We start from the raw sequence: 16,767 nt of genomic DNA, 5'->3' as shown, positions 1-16,767 counted from the left end.
GTTTACCAGTAAAGAAGAGGGGGAGGAAGGAAGAGCAGGAGGAGTTTAAGAGGGGGAAAAAGTGTTCAACCTAAGAAGAAGAAACAGATCAGACGGACAAGAAAAGAGAAGAATGTTACTTAAAAGAAGTAGAAGATTTGTGTTGAATATTCAATCAGCTTATCAAGAATCATCCTGAAGAAACAAACTACAGAGACAGAGGAGCATTCTAACAGGTATGTAATACAGAACTAGAGAGACAGACAGGTGGAGAGATGGACAGGAACAGTTCCAACAAATATAGGATCAGGGTGAATGAATCTAAAGGTAAAGTGGAGGATTACGGTGGATGAATCTATTGCAAGACGTGGTGTAGGATCAGGGTGGATAAAGGTTATTTGATTAAGAGGTCTCAGTGTAATGATATTTGTCATCAGTTCAAACAAAAACAAACATTGACAAGAGTCAGGCAGGCAGTCTCATTGTGTCTTTGTCTTTGATGTCTGGTTGTTGTCTGGTTGCAGACCGGCAGTTGGCTATCTGAAGACTTCCGGTGTGAACCATTACTTGGATGTTAGATTATAACCATGACAACCACGTCCCTTTTGAAGAAGGTCGGACACTGAACCTGTGGATTATAAATGTGGGCGGTGAATTTTGGATGTGATCTCCGGACAACCTACCTGTTTGTCTGACTCCACCATGTCCCTCGTACCCAACTGTCTACTTCCAAGACTCCTCCCCCTCCTCGTCATACTGGCATTGGGCCGGTGTCAGTTTGACGTGTGTCGCTCTCTGCGCAGCTCGGAGGCAGGGCCCGTGTTGGAGTTTTATAGCTGTCAGCCTTCAACTGCCAACATGAAGGAAGTGATGCAGATCAGAGTCGACCCCCCCGGTGTCACGTGTGGCAACCCACCTGAGAGATTCTGCACTTTGGTTAGTCATGTACACACCTGATCACACACATCTGAATACAGAGACCTGAACATGGACACGCACACCTGATCACACACATTTAAACATGCACGCATTTGAAAACACCAGAGTACACACACCTGAATCATCACCTGAATCATTCACACAACATTAAAGTAAAGATCATCTCTGACTTGTTTCACATTTAAATGTTGCTGTGATTAAAAGATGTGATTTTATTTCTCCTTCATCATATGAATAGATTTTGAGGTTAAATGACCCTGATGAATAATATAAGAGCATTGAGGTATGTTCATAGTTTCAGGTTGAATTACCATAATGAACCATATATGAGAGCAGTCTGTTAATAACTAACAAAAGACTTGTGATTTAAACATGACAGCACACTTTTCGACCGGCACAGCTCTACTCGTCTTTACGGTAGGGGCTTAAAGCACAGACCAATTGCATTTGAGTTAAACCATCCCATGTAACCCTACTCAACCAATCGAGTCCTTGCATTCCAGGCAGGATGATATTGTCTCAATACTGCGGACAGACGAGTGAAGTAGCGGCAAATGACAAATAAAAAGACAGTAGGAAGAACAGATGGACAGCGAAAGTATAGCATTTAATCTATAATGGATGGACTGGTTTCTGTTTATACTTCCCACTGCAGCACTAAACCAGTGTCTCATGTGCTCAGAACCTGTTGAAACATCATCATGAGGCTCTATGAGCTCCTCCACGTGAGGAGGAGAACGGCCCTGATGCATTCAGCTACAGGTTCAGGAAAAACTAGATCTTAGTTCTCCCACTTACCAAAAAAGTGGGAGAGTGGATATATATAGGGGATATTCAAGCTTTCCTTTATTTTAAATGCAGCCCTACTTGTAGTTAATTGAGAGAACATTATTAATACTCCAATGGCCACAAGTCACCACATCTCAATAGAGCACCTTTGGGATGTGTTGGAACGGGAGATTCACATCATAGATGTGCAGCTGACATATCTGCAGCAACTAGGTGATGCTGTCGCCCCAGTAACGACCAAAACCTCTGAGGAATGTTTCCAACACCTTCTTGAAAGTTTAGGTTTAAGAAGAGATTGTAGTTTGCTTTGAAATAACTACAGAAGGGATTCTACGGAAGAAAATAGATGACTGTGGTTTCACAGCAACAAAAAATTTGTAGCAACAGTATCTTTATCTTCAACAGCAGGTAAAATTGATAATATTAATACAAATGTCTCTATTTTGTCTTTTGTCAGACGGTAATATCATAATCTTTAATCAGGAACTAATTAATCCGACTGCAGATGATCTCCCTAAATGACATAGAATGGTATTTTATCTCTTTACATTTAATTGTAAATCTCTATTCTTGTGTCACTTGTCAATCATTTAATTACACCTTAGATTCCCCTTGAGACCTCCTGGGGGGTCCTGACCCACGGGTTGGGAGCCACACGCTTTGTCTGTCTAATTGATCCTTTGGGTAGCTTAAGTCATGTCTGAATTATTGATAAATGTAAAAGATGTAATGAAGCAAAAAAGATATGTTAATAATTGATCAGTTCAATTCCCTCAAAACAAAAAATAACCATAAAATAAATGAAACATCAAGAATCAACCATTTTTGCAAGGTATGTTGGACAAAATGTACATAGTGGAAGAAATATGCATAAAATATGAAACATATGTACAATTACATTTACAAAATAAAGAATATGAAATGGTAAAAAAAAATCAAACGAAAATACAGTGCAAGATGAAGTTCAACAGAAACATTGATGCCGTTCCCATGGTGGCCCTTGATTCATTAACTAAAAGTATTTTATACGGTTAGACGCTTTATAAACATGTAATTAATGACAACATAGTAAATAAAGTAAAGTAAAATGCAGCCGTAATTAAATATTTACTCTAATTTAGACGAATTTAGTCCATAGTACTACACCCCATTACAGGGTTGGTTAATCAATGTTATTCCAATGGGAGTCTTAAAACAGAAGCGTAAATGGTAGCCGTAAATTTAAAAGTTGAATTGCATTGATAAGTTGACAAATAACTTAATACGTATTAAGCAAAGTAAGATAGAAACATGGACCTGAAACACATCTTTAGGCCAGGATAAATAACAAAAAATGATGCCCTCACATTAATAGCCTACTAAACTAGACTCAACAGATTCGCTATCCACGTTAAAGTGATGCAAATGTATGGTCTGCACACTCCTAAGCAGAGCTTGTGTGCCCACTGGTTGCATGTGTATCACAAAGCAACAGTTTGATGGGGTCCCATCAGATAACCAACCCCAAAGAGAATGTGAAAACCAATACCAAATAGAATGTAACTAACCTTAATTGCGGACAATTGCGTACCTACATTTGAGAAATAAATCACCTTCTGGTGGAGAGATATAATGAATATGACAACCAACACTGTTCTCCCCTACTTAGTGCCCTGTGGTGCATAGTTTCCTGTAGTACAAGTGTAAATAATTTGTTGGTAGGAATGAAACAGAAAGAGTTTGTTGGTTAATTTGTAGTTAAATCAACTTGACAAGATGGAACTTTAATCTTGTTGAGTTTACTGATTATCTTCAGTGTGGCAGCTGGCTCCTGAAGCTTAAGTCACATGTTTAACCTCTAATGAGATTAACACAGATACACATAACACCTCGCTACAACAATCTACAGGAAACTACCCCACAGCTTCCTACTTCTTTTTCACAAACAACCAGGTGATGTTAGAATTGAAGATATAGGTGAGGAATTACAGAATGCATCAGCTCAAGGAGAGAGATATATATCTCTCCTTGAGCTGATGCATTCTTTACCTGTGTCCAATAGTAACTACACCACTATAACTACATTATTTAACTGCCTATATAATGACAATAACTATAGTAATCATTATTTTATTTAGCCCATAATTGAAATTACAAAGTTGCCTACAAGGGCTTTACAGTCTATACATGTGCAACATCCTGATAGAATTAACAACCATCGACTGAAACCTGTGGGGAGGGAAGACCCAAAGACTTCAGGAAAGAAGCAAAGCGGGTAATGTTGGTTTATGATGACAGTAACAGTAATGTGATTAATATTTATAATGATGATCGTGGCAGTAGATGTCAGCAGGGCCATGCAAGGAGGTAGGAACAGAGTCCAGATAGAAGCAGTATCTATGGCAACCTGTGAGGAGAGGAAGCTCAAATGCTCTGGAATAAACAAAGTTTAGTGATGTGCAATAATGTTGACGGTAACAGTTATGGAACTAATAATGGGGTTAGAAGCGGTAGGTGTCAGCAGGACCATGATCCATGAAAATTTGCAAGGAGAGAAAGCACAAAAACTCTGATATACTCTGTCAAGAGTGACAATGGCATGTAATTAGGAGAGAATCTGGTCATTCTTTTTAAATATCTAGAGCGGGTGAAATAAGTATTGAACACGTCACCATTTTTCTCAGTAAATATATTTCCAAAGGAGCGGTCTCACATAAAATTTGCACCAGATGTTGGTAACAAACCAAGTAATACAGAGAAAGAAACCAAAACAAAGAAGTTCAGAAATAAAGTTGTGCATAATGTGAAATGACACAGGGAAAAATGTATTGAACACGCTTACCGATATTTATACAATACTTTGTACAAAAGCCTTTGTTGGTAATGACAGCTTCAAGATGCCTCCTTTATGGAGAAACTAGTCCATGCATTGCTCTGGTGTGATTTCGGCCCATTCTTCCACAAAAACAGTCTTCAAATCTTGAAGGTTCCGTGGGCCTCTTCTATGAATCTTGATCTTCAGTTCTTTCCATAGATTTTCAATGGGATTTAAGTCAGGTGATTGTGGACCATTCTAGCAGCTTTATTTTCTTTCTTTGAAACCAGTTGAGTGTTTCCATGGCTGTGTGTTTGGGATCATTGTCTTGCTGAAATGTCCACCCTCGTTTCATCTTCATCATCCTGGTAGACGGCAGTAGATTTCTTTCAAGAATGTCTCTGTAAATTTTCCCATTCATACTTCCTTCAATTATGTGAAGTTTGCCAGTACCATTTGCTGAAAAGCAGCCCACCATGATGTTCCCACCTCCAAACTTCACTGTTGTGATGTGCAGTGCCATTTCTTCTCCAAACATGGTGTGTATTATGGCATCCAAACATTTAAATGTTGCTCTCATCTGACCACTCTACATTCTCCCAGTATTTCACTTCGCGGTGGAGTGCATTACTTACAGGTTTCTTTGAGACAACAGTACCTGCTAATTGCAAGTCTTTTTGAAGCTCTCCACAAGTGGTCCTTGGCTTTTGGACAACTCTTACTTCTTTTTACTCTGTCAGGTGAAGTGATTGTCTTTCCACTTCTTTATTATGGCTCCAACAGTGCTCACTGGAACATTCAGAAGCTTAGAAATGCACCTATAACCAATTCCCTCATTGTGTTTTGTAACAATTAGGTTGTGATGGTCTTGAGACAGCTCTTTGCTTTGACCCATCATAGGATGTGTCTTGTGTGACACCTTGGCAATGAGACCTTTTTGTAGGCCATCAGTTGGGACTGAACCAGCTGATATTAGTTTGCACTGACAAGGGTCTGGATTGCTTTTTAATTACTGACTTTTCAGCTGTTGTCTTGGCTTTCCATACCTTTTTGCACCTCCCTTTTTTCAGGTGTTCAATACTTTTTCCCTGTGTCATTTCACCTGATTACACATAACTTTATTTCCAAACTTATTTGTTTTGGTTTATTGTTGGTGTATGTATGTATTACTTGGGTTGTTACCAACATCTGGTGAAAAATGTCATGTCAATAGCTCCTTTTGAAATATATTTACTGAGAAAAATGGTGACGTGTTCAATACTTATTTCACCTGCTGTATGTGGCCTGGTACAAAGTGGCCCACTGACTGGTACCACTGGTGAAGAGAACAAGTTCTGACATTCAAACAAATGCTGTTAATTTTCTGATTTGCCTTTTTCGTATTTTTTTTAATGAATAATTTAGTTTACCTTTTAAACAAAAATATACATCTCTTGTGTACTTTATTTTAAAAGACCTATATATTTGCTGGATGTAAAGCATGCATGTTTTTTTGTCTTGGTCAAATTTTTTTTCTTTTAATTCATAACACCTCTTTATGCGCTTTCTGAAGATTTTTTTTACCGTGGATTGGCATTACATTCCATGTCATTTAGCTGACGCTTTTATCCAAATTGCAATGAGTCGTAATTTAGTCAAGTGCTTTGCTCTCAGTGAGGGAGAACAAGCAGCTTGATGTAGAGCGAAGTGTGCGGGTTGGAATGTAGCGTTTGACCATGTCGTGGATTTAGACTAGACCCGATCCATTCACAGCATGGTACATGAGTACCAATGTTTGAGATGAGTCTCAATGAGAGATGTAGTCAAGGTGTCAGGGACGGGTTACGCAGAGGCAGGAAGGAGGACCCAAACACAGACTTCACACATAAATCTGAATCAAAAAGGCCAACAGGAAAACCGCAGACAGGCACCAGGAACCTGCATTCATACAGAACATACAATGACACGACCAGGGGCACGAGACAGACAAGGTTTAAATACACTGGGGAGGTGCAGGTGATTGGATACAGGTGGAAACAATCATGGACACTGCAGACAATTACAGGGATGACAGGACAAGGCAGGAAGTGAAGTTACCCCAGGGACACAAAAAGGCATGAAACTACAGAGAGTCAGCCCAAATCGTGGCTTTGTAAGTGGGCGGAGGCCTGCTGAGTGAGGGTGCAAAAGAAGATAGAAGTAAAAGGTTCGATGACTTCTCTGACTAGATAAAGCCACCCAGGAGGTATTTGCACTCTGTTATTTCACAGTGTTGCAAATAAATGCTTTTTAGTTTTAAAAAAACAGATTAACTGATTATCAAAATAATTGTAAATTGGCCCTAATTAGTTTTTCATGTAATAGTAGCATAAATAATATGAATCAGTTTAGATAGACAAACTGCGTCATTATAAACTAGAACCTAGAATTTGCTTCTTGTGACACACAAACCCTAGATTCTGCTCCTCCTTTCTGACTGTGTGTTGGTCTTTCTGCAGGAGAACCCATATCTGTGCAGCGATGAGTGTGATGCATCCAGCCCCGACCTGTCTCACCCTCCTCAGCTGATGGGAGACAGGGAGAGGGGGGGGCTCATCACCTATTGGCAGACAGTCACATGGTCGAGGTATCCTGAACCGTTATTGGCCAACATCACTCTGTCCTGGAACAAGAGCCTGGAGGTGGTCGATGACATCATTGTTAGCTTTGAGTATGGCCGACCCACGGCCATGGTACTGGAGAAGTCTATGGACAAAGGTGAATGGTCCAAGTTCGGAAAGCTGTTACTAACGTGATCTGGATGAATGAAAACTGCAGCGGATGACATTTGAAACATAATTTTTAGTTTCTTTTAAAACACTAGTGTTAGGGTTCTGAAGGCCCCTCGGGGGAGATCACACTACGATGAATCAAAAGTCACCTGGCTCGAATTTTAAATGTATTAAATATATAAACAAAGTGATAAGGAATACCATTTACATAGTGAAATACAATGTGAGCAGTGATGTATTTCGCGAAATAGAGAATTCTCTGACCAAGTCAAAGGTGACTTATCAAAGCGGCTGCAAGAAAATTTTAACAGTTCTTCTCTCAGTTTGGTACTTTGAAAACTCCCGGGAGGGCTGACTTTTGTTGCATTTGAGTGTCATTGGCTTCTTCTTTAAAGTGTCTCCCCCTGGTTCATCCTCTTCACATCCAAGTGTGAAACTGCTGCAGTAACCTGAAACCTGTCTTATCTTTCCCTCACATTCCAATGCACTCTATGTAGAAACATTTGGCTTTATGCCTCAATGAGTGAATATAACAGCAAAAATAGTTTGTTTTCATCTTATAACTAGTACACTTCAAGTACAACACAACATATAAGATCAGTTATTCGTGGTTTATCACCGTTTATGTGGTGCAGTACTTTGCATCCAATTGCCTATTTAATAAAAAACTCCCATAAAACCCTCTTTGGGGAGAAAGTTGGGAGAAATCCATAAAGGACGGCAATTAGCTTCCGTCCGCAGGTTTAACATTGCATCGTGACAGGATATAAGTATTTATATGATTTACATGACTAAATTGTTATTTACTATAATGCATTCACTTCATCTAACATACAAATGTAATATCTAGTCTCTAACATCACACAAACTACAATTCTACACTAAACATTACTACAGGTAATATACCTCCCACCACTAGGTGTGCACTTCTACTTAAATCCCTAGTCAAAACGCACCTTTTTAGATCTGCTTTTAATGTGTAAGTAATGCTGTGTTTTTATATGACCTCTTCATTTTATGTTTATTTTTACCATGTACAGCATCTTTGAGTATTTTGAAAAGTGCTGTATAAAATAAAATATATTATTATTTGTATTCTTAACTTTCACAGTGTAAGTTTACTCTAGGGTTCCTACTTCTGTTAGCTGAAGCTGCCCTTCAAAAAATGGTTGGTTTATGACTGATGGGTGTTGCTGAGCTAACAGTGCGGCTATTGAGTACTGTTACGCACCCTCCAAACACTCTTAATTATTACATTACTTATTATTACATGTCATTTAGCTGACGCTTTTATCCAAAGCGACGTACAATAAGTGCATTTCTACATAGAGATACAAACACAGAAGAACAAGTAACAAGAAAGTACATTTTCATTAAATAAGCAGTGTACTGTGTAAATACCTGGTATGTAAAATATTGTAGAATCCATACTCTGACGTTAAGTGAAGGATCTGAGGACACGTTAGAGAAACCAGACAGAAGTACTAGGACCAGTACTGAGCAATGTGGGCTGCCAAATCAAAGTGTGACCAGTAAGTTGAGTAAAGAGCCAAAGCATGAACTTGGTAGTAACGTAACATAACCTAGCAATGAGTTATTAACACTCACATAACTGTCAGTGTTTGTGTTACAGGTAAAACGTGGCAGCCGTATCAGTACTACGCCGACGACTGTCTGGAAGTGTTTGGCATGTCTCCTAAACGGGTCTCAGATTTAGCACCGAGTAACTTGACCCGGATCATCTGTACCGAGCAGTACTCGCGCTGGGTTGGAGCCAAGGTTGGTAACTGGTCCAGACACTGGTCATACTGGGAACAGGATAACACTGGCCCTTTTTTTGGCCCTTAAGCAATGTTGGAAAAACATGTCAATTGACCATTAGGATTCTACCAACAGGAGGAGAAAAACATGGTTTTCGAGGTGCGCGCTCGGTTCGGGGTGTTCGCAGGTCCAAAGTTGATCAACATGGATGCCCTGTACCTCCGTATGGAGACCATGAAGGGTCTGAGAGACTTCTTCACTTTCACCAACCTCCGCCTAAGACTTCTCCGTCCGGCACTGGGAGGCACCTACGTTCAAAGAGACAACCTGCTGAAATACTTCTATGCTATCTCTAACATCGATGTACCTGCCAGGTACCCACAGCGGCCGACAAGCAGCTCTGCAGGTTCAGGGTCCCCGTTGAGAACCTTGAGAATCACCTGTGTTTGTTTCTTTTAGGTGTAAGTGCAACCTGCATGCATCTCAGTGTGTATTACGTGATGCAACGCTGCAGTGTGAATGCGACCACAACACAAGTGGACAAGACTGTCAGCTCTGCATCCAGGGGTTCAAATCCCGCAGCTGGAGACCAGGATCATACCTACCCTTGCCCAAAGGCACTGCCAACACCTGTAAGTACTATCACATACATATACCTGTAAGTACCAGAAGAAATGTAATGCTAATACCTTCAGATACAATAAGATACAGATAGCACTAGCACCTGTAGGTACTGACCCTCCACATCTACTCAGAGATCAGTCGCTGGTTGTCACACAACACTACTACGTTGTCTGTTGCCCATTATTGTACTGTCTGCCGTCATGCACCAATCGCCAAGTCAAATTCCTGACTGAGATATTATGGCAATAAACCTTTCTTGATTCCTGATTCCTGAACAATTTAACACTCTAACATGTTGTCCATTTTCAGGTGAGGCAGCAGAAACAACATACAGTAAGTACTGTTCACTTGTTTGTCAAGTTCCATACCCCCACCCTCCCCCCTATCCCCTTCCTCCAATTGTGTGGTAAGTGTTACTTCATCATGTACATCGTTATATTGAACAACAACCACAGTCAAATAAAATATGGTAAAGAGCTTTGTAAGGATAAATTAAGATATCTATATTATTTCTATATATATATAATATATTATTATTTCACCTTTAATTAAGTGAGTTAATTCAAGGTCAGGAATCAGGATCATTTTTTGCAAGTATGTTAGACATACAAGAAATGACGGTTGGTGCATAACCTGGGAGAAACGGCTGAATGTTAATCCGTCGTTTATTGGCGTTAACACAATGATAGGTGGTGTTTTATCTGTGTTAGTGTGTTTTAACAACGTGAATCCCTCCAAACACACACAGAAACACATACTCACACACAAAAACAGAGACACACACAGAAATACACACACAAACCCACACACAAACACACACCCGATTCTTATACTTTAAACTTGGGTCCAGCAGTTCCAAACACAGCTGATCTCAGGTCAGATTTATTGTAGAACTGGAAAATATTGGATTTGTCCTAAAAGATCAAAGTTTTGTGAGTGAGGACATATACAGACTTAGTGACAGAAAGAACTATTACTTTTCACCATCAACCAACCCGACTGAGTGATCAGAAGTAACCAGTCTCAGACTTGGTTTTTGTTTAGGGCTCCTGCTGGTATGATGGTCTCAGTGAGGGTTTGCTTCTTTTCACATTGTAGTAAAGGTAGTAGTTTGTAAAACAATGTATAATATATAATAATATAATATATATTAAATCTGAGATTTACTAAAGAGACTTAACTCTTCTTCTCTGACAGCGGCTGGTGACTCTGACTCATCTGATGGAGTGACTGAGACTACTGCTACTACCACTACTACTACTACCACTACTACTAAAACTACTACTAGCGCTACTACTCAGAGTATCATATCTCCATATACTATCACGACTGACGCTAATCTACGTGATATTTTTCCTATAACTGAATATACCCCTAGTGACAGTACGACTACTACGGCTGAATATACTGACAGTACTACTTCTATAACTGAATATACCATTTATATTGACAGTACTACTATATCTGAATATACCACACCTACTGACAGAACTTCAACTATAACTACATATACCACCCCTACTGACAGTACTATTACCACTGTAACTGATTTGATCACCCCTATTGAGAGTACTGGCACTACTAGTACTGAATATATCACACCTACTGGCACTACTAGTACTGACCTCACACCTGTTTTTATATACATGTTGAATTTTGATGCTGTCAGTGCGTTTACTTCAACTGACAGTATTTTTGCAGAAGAACGAAGTCTTACGAGTTATACCAATGTAGTTGACTCTGACAATGATCTTACTATCAATACCATCACGACTGTTATGAGTTCTGAAGATTACCTCATTAGTACAAGTGAAACTAGGGACTTTATTAAAGCAGAATCGGATGCATTTCCCGACTTTAGCAGTACAATACAATCTACTGTGGACATAGCTTCATCCAGCAGTCCAGCTATGGAGAATGGAGACACTTTGTGCAACACTGCTTCCTATACCAGTATTAGCACCTCCAGTTCCACCAGTACTAACAGCCCCACTATCCCAGGCCTCGGTACTGACTCTGAGGTGTCTATTTCTGACCCAGTGACGCCCTCTGACTCCACCAACTCAGCAGACAACAAAGACTTCACTCTCTCTGGGACTGGTACTACCAACTTGATCAGCAGCAGTACCTTACCTGATGAGAGGTCTACAACATCCGCTGGAACACCAACAACAAGCATCTCAGAAATAACCCAGGCCAGTGACAGGGCTTCCCCTGGAGATACTACATCTACCGGATCAGATTTAACCAATAAAGCCAAAGATATTCCACCCACTACAGGAGCTGACACAGCTTCCCCTGATATTTTTCCAGAAACTGTGACTAATATACCTCCTGATGATGTAGCACCTGTTGATTTACCTCCGACTGATGTACCATTGGAAGCACCAGCTTTCAAGCTTCCTTCACCTGAAGAATCTCAATCTAATATATCTCTGCCAGAATTACCGCTTCCCAACGTACCCCCTCCAGAATCTCCTCCTGCAAATGTAAATGCTCCAGCTATACCTTCTCCAGATATATCTTCCTCTGTTGCACTTCCTCCAAATATACCTTCCTTTAATGTACCTCCGTCAGATGTACCTTCCTCTGATGAACCTCCTCCTGATGTACCTCCTCCAGATATTCCATCTCCTGATTTACCGCCTCCAGATACACCTTCCTCTGATGCACCTCCATATATACCTTTCCCGGATCCCTTTCCCTCCCCAGATGTACCTCCGCCAAATGTATCTCCTCCTAATGCATTTCCTCCAGATGTACCTTCTCCAGATATACCTTACCCCGATGTACCTCTTCCTGAGAAAAGTACTTCAGCTATACCTCCCCCAGATGATCGTCCTGCGGATTCATCTCCCTCTGATGAAAGTCCACAAGATGTATCTCCTCCAGATGAACGCCCTCCAAATGAACTTCCTCTGGATGTATCTTCCCTTGATGAAGGTCCTCCAGATGTAACTTCTACTGAAAATCAGCCTCCAGATACTCCTCCTCTGGATGGACCTCCTCCAGATGGCCCTCTTCCAAATGCCTCTCCTACGGATGCTCCTGCAGAACTCTTGTCGTCTCCTTCTGAAGGAGGAGGTGATGCCGTACCAGACAAGAGCACCCCCTCCTTAGATCAGTCTAGGCCTCCTGGGGATTTGGCTCCGGTTGACTTCCGCTTCCCTTTTCCAAATGGTCAAGATTCAGGTTACCCTGCACCAGATTTTGGACCACAGCCTGAGATCTTACCATTTGACTCCGGCAAATCTGTTCCTGGACTGGATTCTGTCTTAGAAGAGACAGATGGGACATATACAGAGAAAGTAGGAAATGATGGAATGGAATCACCAATCACTACAAGTGCTGCTCTAGATTCTCTATCGGATTCTCGTCCAGCAGTAGATGATCAAGGAGTCAAATCTACTGCAACTCAGATGGAAGGAAAGTCTCCTGGAGAAGAAACAGCTGTCAGGGGACCGGCAGAAGGTTCAGAGTCGGATGAAAAGGAAGAAGAGAAAGGTGCACTGTATTTATATATATATATATATATATATATTATATATATATATTACAAATTAACCTCAGTATATGCTACTTATAGTAAGTAAGTTGGATACCGAGACATTAAATAGATTTCCCCATGAGTAATTGATCATTTCTGTGATTATTGATTTTCATATTCGTTTTATTTATCACATCATCCTGATCTACCTCTTCCTGCAAGTTGAAAAGGCTTCAGGCTAGGATGTTAAACATGAAGAACAAACAATAACAAACTAGAGTTACTACAGATCACCTACGTAAACCTCAAGTTGTATCAGATTTTGATCAGCATCTTCACATGAACAAATCAAACTATACTCCAATAATCTCTGTGTAAAAGTGTCCTTCTCTGTTGGACCAAACAGTCACTGAGGAAAAAGAGGAAAGTAAAGAAGGAAAGAAGGAGAAAGAGGAGAAAGGATACGGAAAGAAAGGTACATGTGTCAACAGTCGTAGAAGTGACGTTTACTTACCTTCAGCTCACTCTTCATCATGTGACACAACAACATTATGTCAGTTTTTCCATTTAAATATGCAGTTATAATATATATGGTATATATACAAGATGTGATGATTAGTGCTGGGCACAACACATTATTATCGCATTAACAAATTCATTAATTAACCACAACAATTTTATTTTGCATTAACGCAGTTTTTTATTATTACTTTGAAACTGCATCGCTCACTTTCTCTGAACACATAAAACACACACTATGGGTCACAGTGACACTGATCTTCAAAGCTCAGATGAACCAACTGCCGGGGACAAAGAAATTTGAAAAAGGAAGTCTTTCATGGACATTTTCATTTTTTAACTCTTCTACACACTTGACCTGTTAACATATTTATACATGTTAACTTGCTGTTTGAAGGTGCTTGTTATATTGTAAACAACAAAATAAAAAAAACAAAATAGAATAAATCATGCGATTATAAATCACGAGCACTAGTTATGATACATGATATTGTATATATATATATATATATACATACACAGTACCAGTCAAAAGTTTAAAGACACTTTCTCATTCAATGTTTTTTCTTTATTTTTATTTTTTCCACAGGGTATATTACAATTTCTTTATTAATGTATAATATATACGCGCCTTTTCCGGTATCTCCTTTAATACCTCCCTAACACACTTTTCCCGTCCCGTTGACGCATTCCTGAAAGTAAAAAAGCTGCGTTAAAATATTTCATCGCATTAAACTCGGCCACAATAATCTCAAAGAATAACTTGTTAATCTTGATAGCCGTAATATATATATATATATATATATTTTTATATATATATAAATATATATATATTATTTTGAATTATATATATTATGTCATATTATGAGCAACGGGTGCACTGAATGAAACTAATTGTGTGAAAGGCAGAGGATAGTCAAACTCAACTGTAGCAGTAACAGTATTATTATTATTAGTAGTAGTAGTAGTAGGAGTAGCAGTTGTAGTAGGAGTGGTTTTAGAAGTTGTGTCAGTACTTGTAGTAGTAGTAGTAGAAGTAGTATAATTAGAAGTAGTAGTAGAAGAAGAAGTAGTTGTAGTAGTAATAGAGGTACAATTACAGGTAGAAGTAATAGTATCAGTAGTAGAAGTAGTAGTACTAGTAGAAGTAGTAATAGTAGAAGTAACAGTAGGAAGACACAGGTTTTTTTGATGATCCCCTCTGACCCCTGGGTCTACCTGTCCGTTACCATGGTTATACACACTGTTCTTATTCCAAGCGACCCAGAAGATTCTGATTCCAGGAGGACCAAAGTTCAGCCAGCTGTCCAAAATTGCCTACGTGACCTTCCAGGGTAAGACCACCTCTGAAGATCTGACCTTCACCGGTCCTTTAACTCTCCTTATTCACCTCCCCCTCTATGAGACAGTACGCAAGAACCATTGTTAGAAAGGGATGAGAGCAGGCACGGTTAACCAGAGAAGAAAGGTGACTGACAACCATATGAGGGGGAGGCATCAGGCCGTGTCTTCTCATTTCACATTGTAACCAAGGTGACTTCACTACTGTAACTCCCTTCTGCAGGTCTACTTGCTAGTGCCATCCCACCTTGGTAGCTCCACTGGTCTGTCTCTGTGTCCCCTTTTTTCTTCTTCTCACCTATCTGTTATCTGTCTGTGAGTGACAAGTCTGTGTGTCACCTGTCTATGTCACATATATGTCCTCTCACCTATCTGTGATTCACCTGTCTCTACTCTCACCTGTATGTCCTTTCACTATTGTGTGTTTTACCTGTCTGTCCCCTCCTCTCACGTGTCTCTCAGTCACCTGTCCTTGTGTTTCTTGTGTTTCCATCAGACTGTGAGTGTAACGGTCACTCCAACCGCTGCAGCTACATTGACTTCATCAACGTGGTCACATGTGTGAGCTGTAAACACAACACACGAGGACAGAACTGTCAGTTTTGTCGTCCCGGTTACTATAGCAACGCCCTGCTGTCTCTGGACAACGAGAACGTTTGTGTCGGTCAGTGACACGCACACACAATACACAGAATATTGATAATGGATGGTAATAAGGGATGACGGGGATGGTGAGGATGACGATCTGGATGGTGTGGGATGATGATGAAGATAAATGATGGTAATCAGGATGAGGGTGAAGAGGATGAGGGTAATGATAATGAGGATTAAAAAATATGATAATCCTGCTGGTGCTGTGGGCTTGGACCTGCCTAGCAAAATGTTTATCTAGGCCTACACGTGGGCCAGAGCATAAGGCCTGCTAGGGAATTGGGACATACTATACTATACTATACAGAAAGATCTATTATAACAGTTATTACACATGATGACGGTAGGAAGAAAGGACCTGCGTACCTCTGTTATGTACTACTTCTACTCTACTACTACTACTATTACTACTACATTTACCTAACTAACTAACACAATGTGTGGAAGAAGGACCTGCAGCACATATATTATACACTATTACTATTACTACAACTACTATTACCTAACTATCTAACCCAGTGTGTGGAGGAAGGACCTGCCATACCTCTATTACACAAAACTATCTCTACTACTACTACTCCTACTACTACTAATTTGTAATTTGCGATTTTGGGCTATACAAAATAAAATGAATTGAATTGAATTGAACTACTTCAACTACTAATAGTAGAGAAAAACACTGGCCTAGATCTCCACTCTTTGCTGTCCTGCTCCTAGATGGTGGAAGGAGCTCTGTGATGACATCAGGACCACAGAGAGCCTTCACATCTTCACACTAAAGACACACCTCTTCAGAATAAACACTAACACACTGTAGACCTTAAACTGGACTGATAATGGTTCTTATCTATAACAAGTTGTAATTCAGCTTATTTGATTAAATGTACTTTCTTGTTCTTCTGAGTTTGTTTCCTTATGGTTGAAATGCTCTGATTGTAAGTTGTTTTGGATAAAATGATATGTGATGTAATGTAAAACTATTAAACTAAGTAACCTGGAGGATTCTTATAGAGTGCCTTATGGTGCGTTCACACGCAATACAAATTTGACGCAGCTTTGTTTGAATCAGCGTTGAGACGCTTCCCGTCCTCACTGACGTCCTGCAGCTGGATCAGAACATATGGATGAATAGT

At 39.9% G+C, this 16,767-nt stretch overlaps 1 protein-coding gene across 1 annotated transcript; it reads left to right on the top strand.

The window, feature by feature from the left end:
* The first annotated feature begins 24 nt into the window (after positions 1-24).
* LOC119224398 (cell surface glycoprotein 1-like) lies at positions 25-15,655 on the top strand. The gene is made up of 11 exons (XM_062562206.1): positions 25-215; positions 504-915; positions 6,979-7,237; positions 8,885-9,030; positions 9,148-9,386; positions 9,472-9,644; positions 9,946-9,969; positions 11,677-13,140; positions 13,530-13,598; positions 14,902-14,976; positions 15,480-15,655. Exons 2-11 carry the CDS (start codon positions 682-684, stop codon positions 15,653-15,655), a joined length of 2,859 nt encoding a protein of 952 aa, XP_062418190.1. The 5' UTR covers positions 25-215; positions 504-681.
* The last annotated feature ends 1,112 nt before the right edge of the window (positions 15,656-16,767 follow it).

Source organism: Pungitius pungitius, chromosome 5, assembly GCF_949316345.1.
Source record: "Pungitius pungitius chromosome 5, fPunPun2.1, whole genome shotgun sequence".
In the NCBI taxonomy this organism is placed as follows: Eukaryota; Metazoa; Chordata; class Actinopteri; order Perciformes; family Gasterosteidae; genus Pungitius; species Pungitius pungitius.
This window is presented reverse-complemented; position numbering and strand designations above follow the sequence as displayed.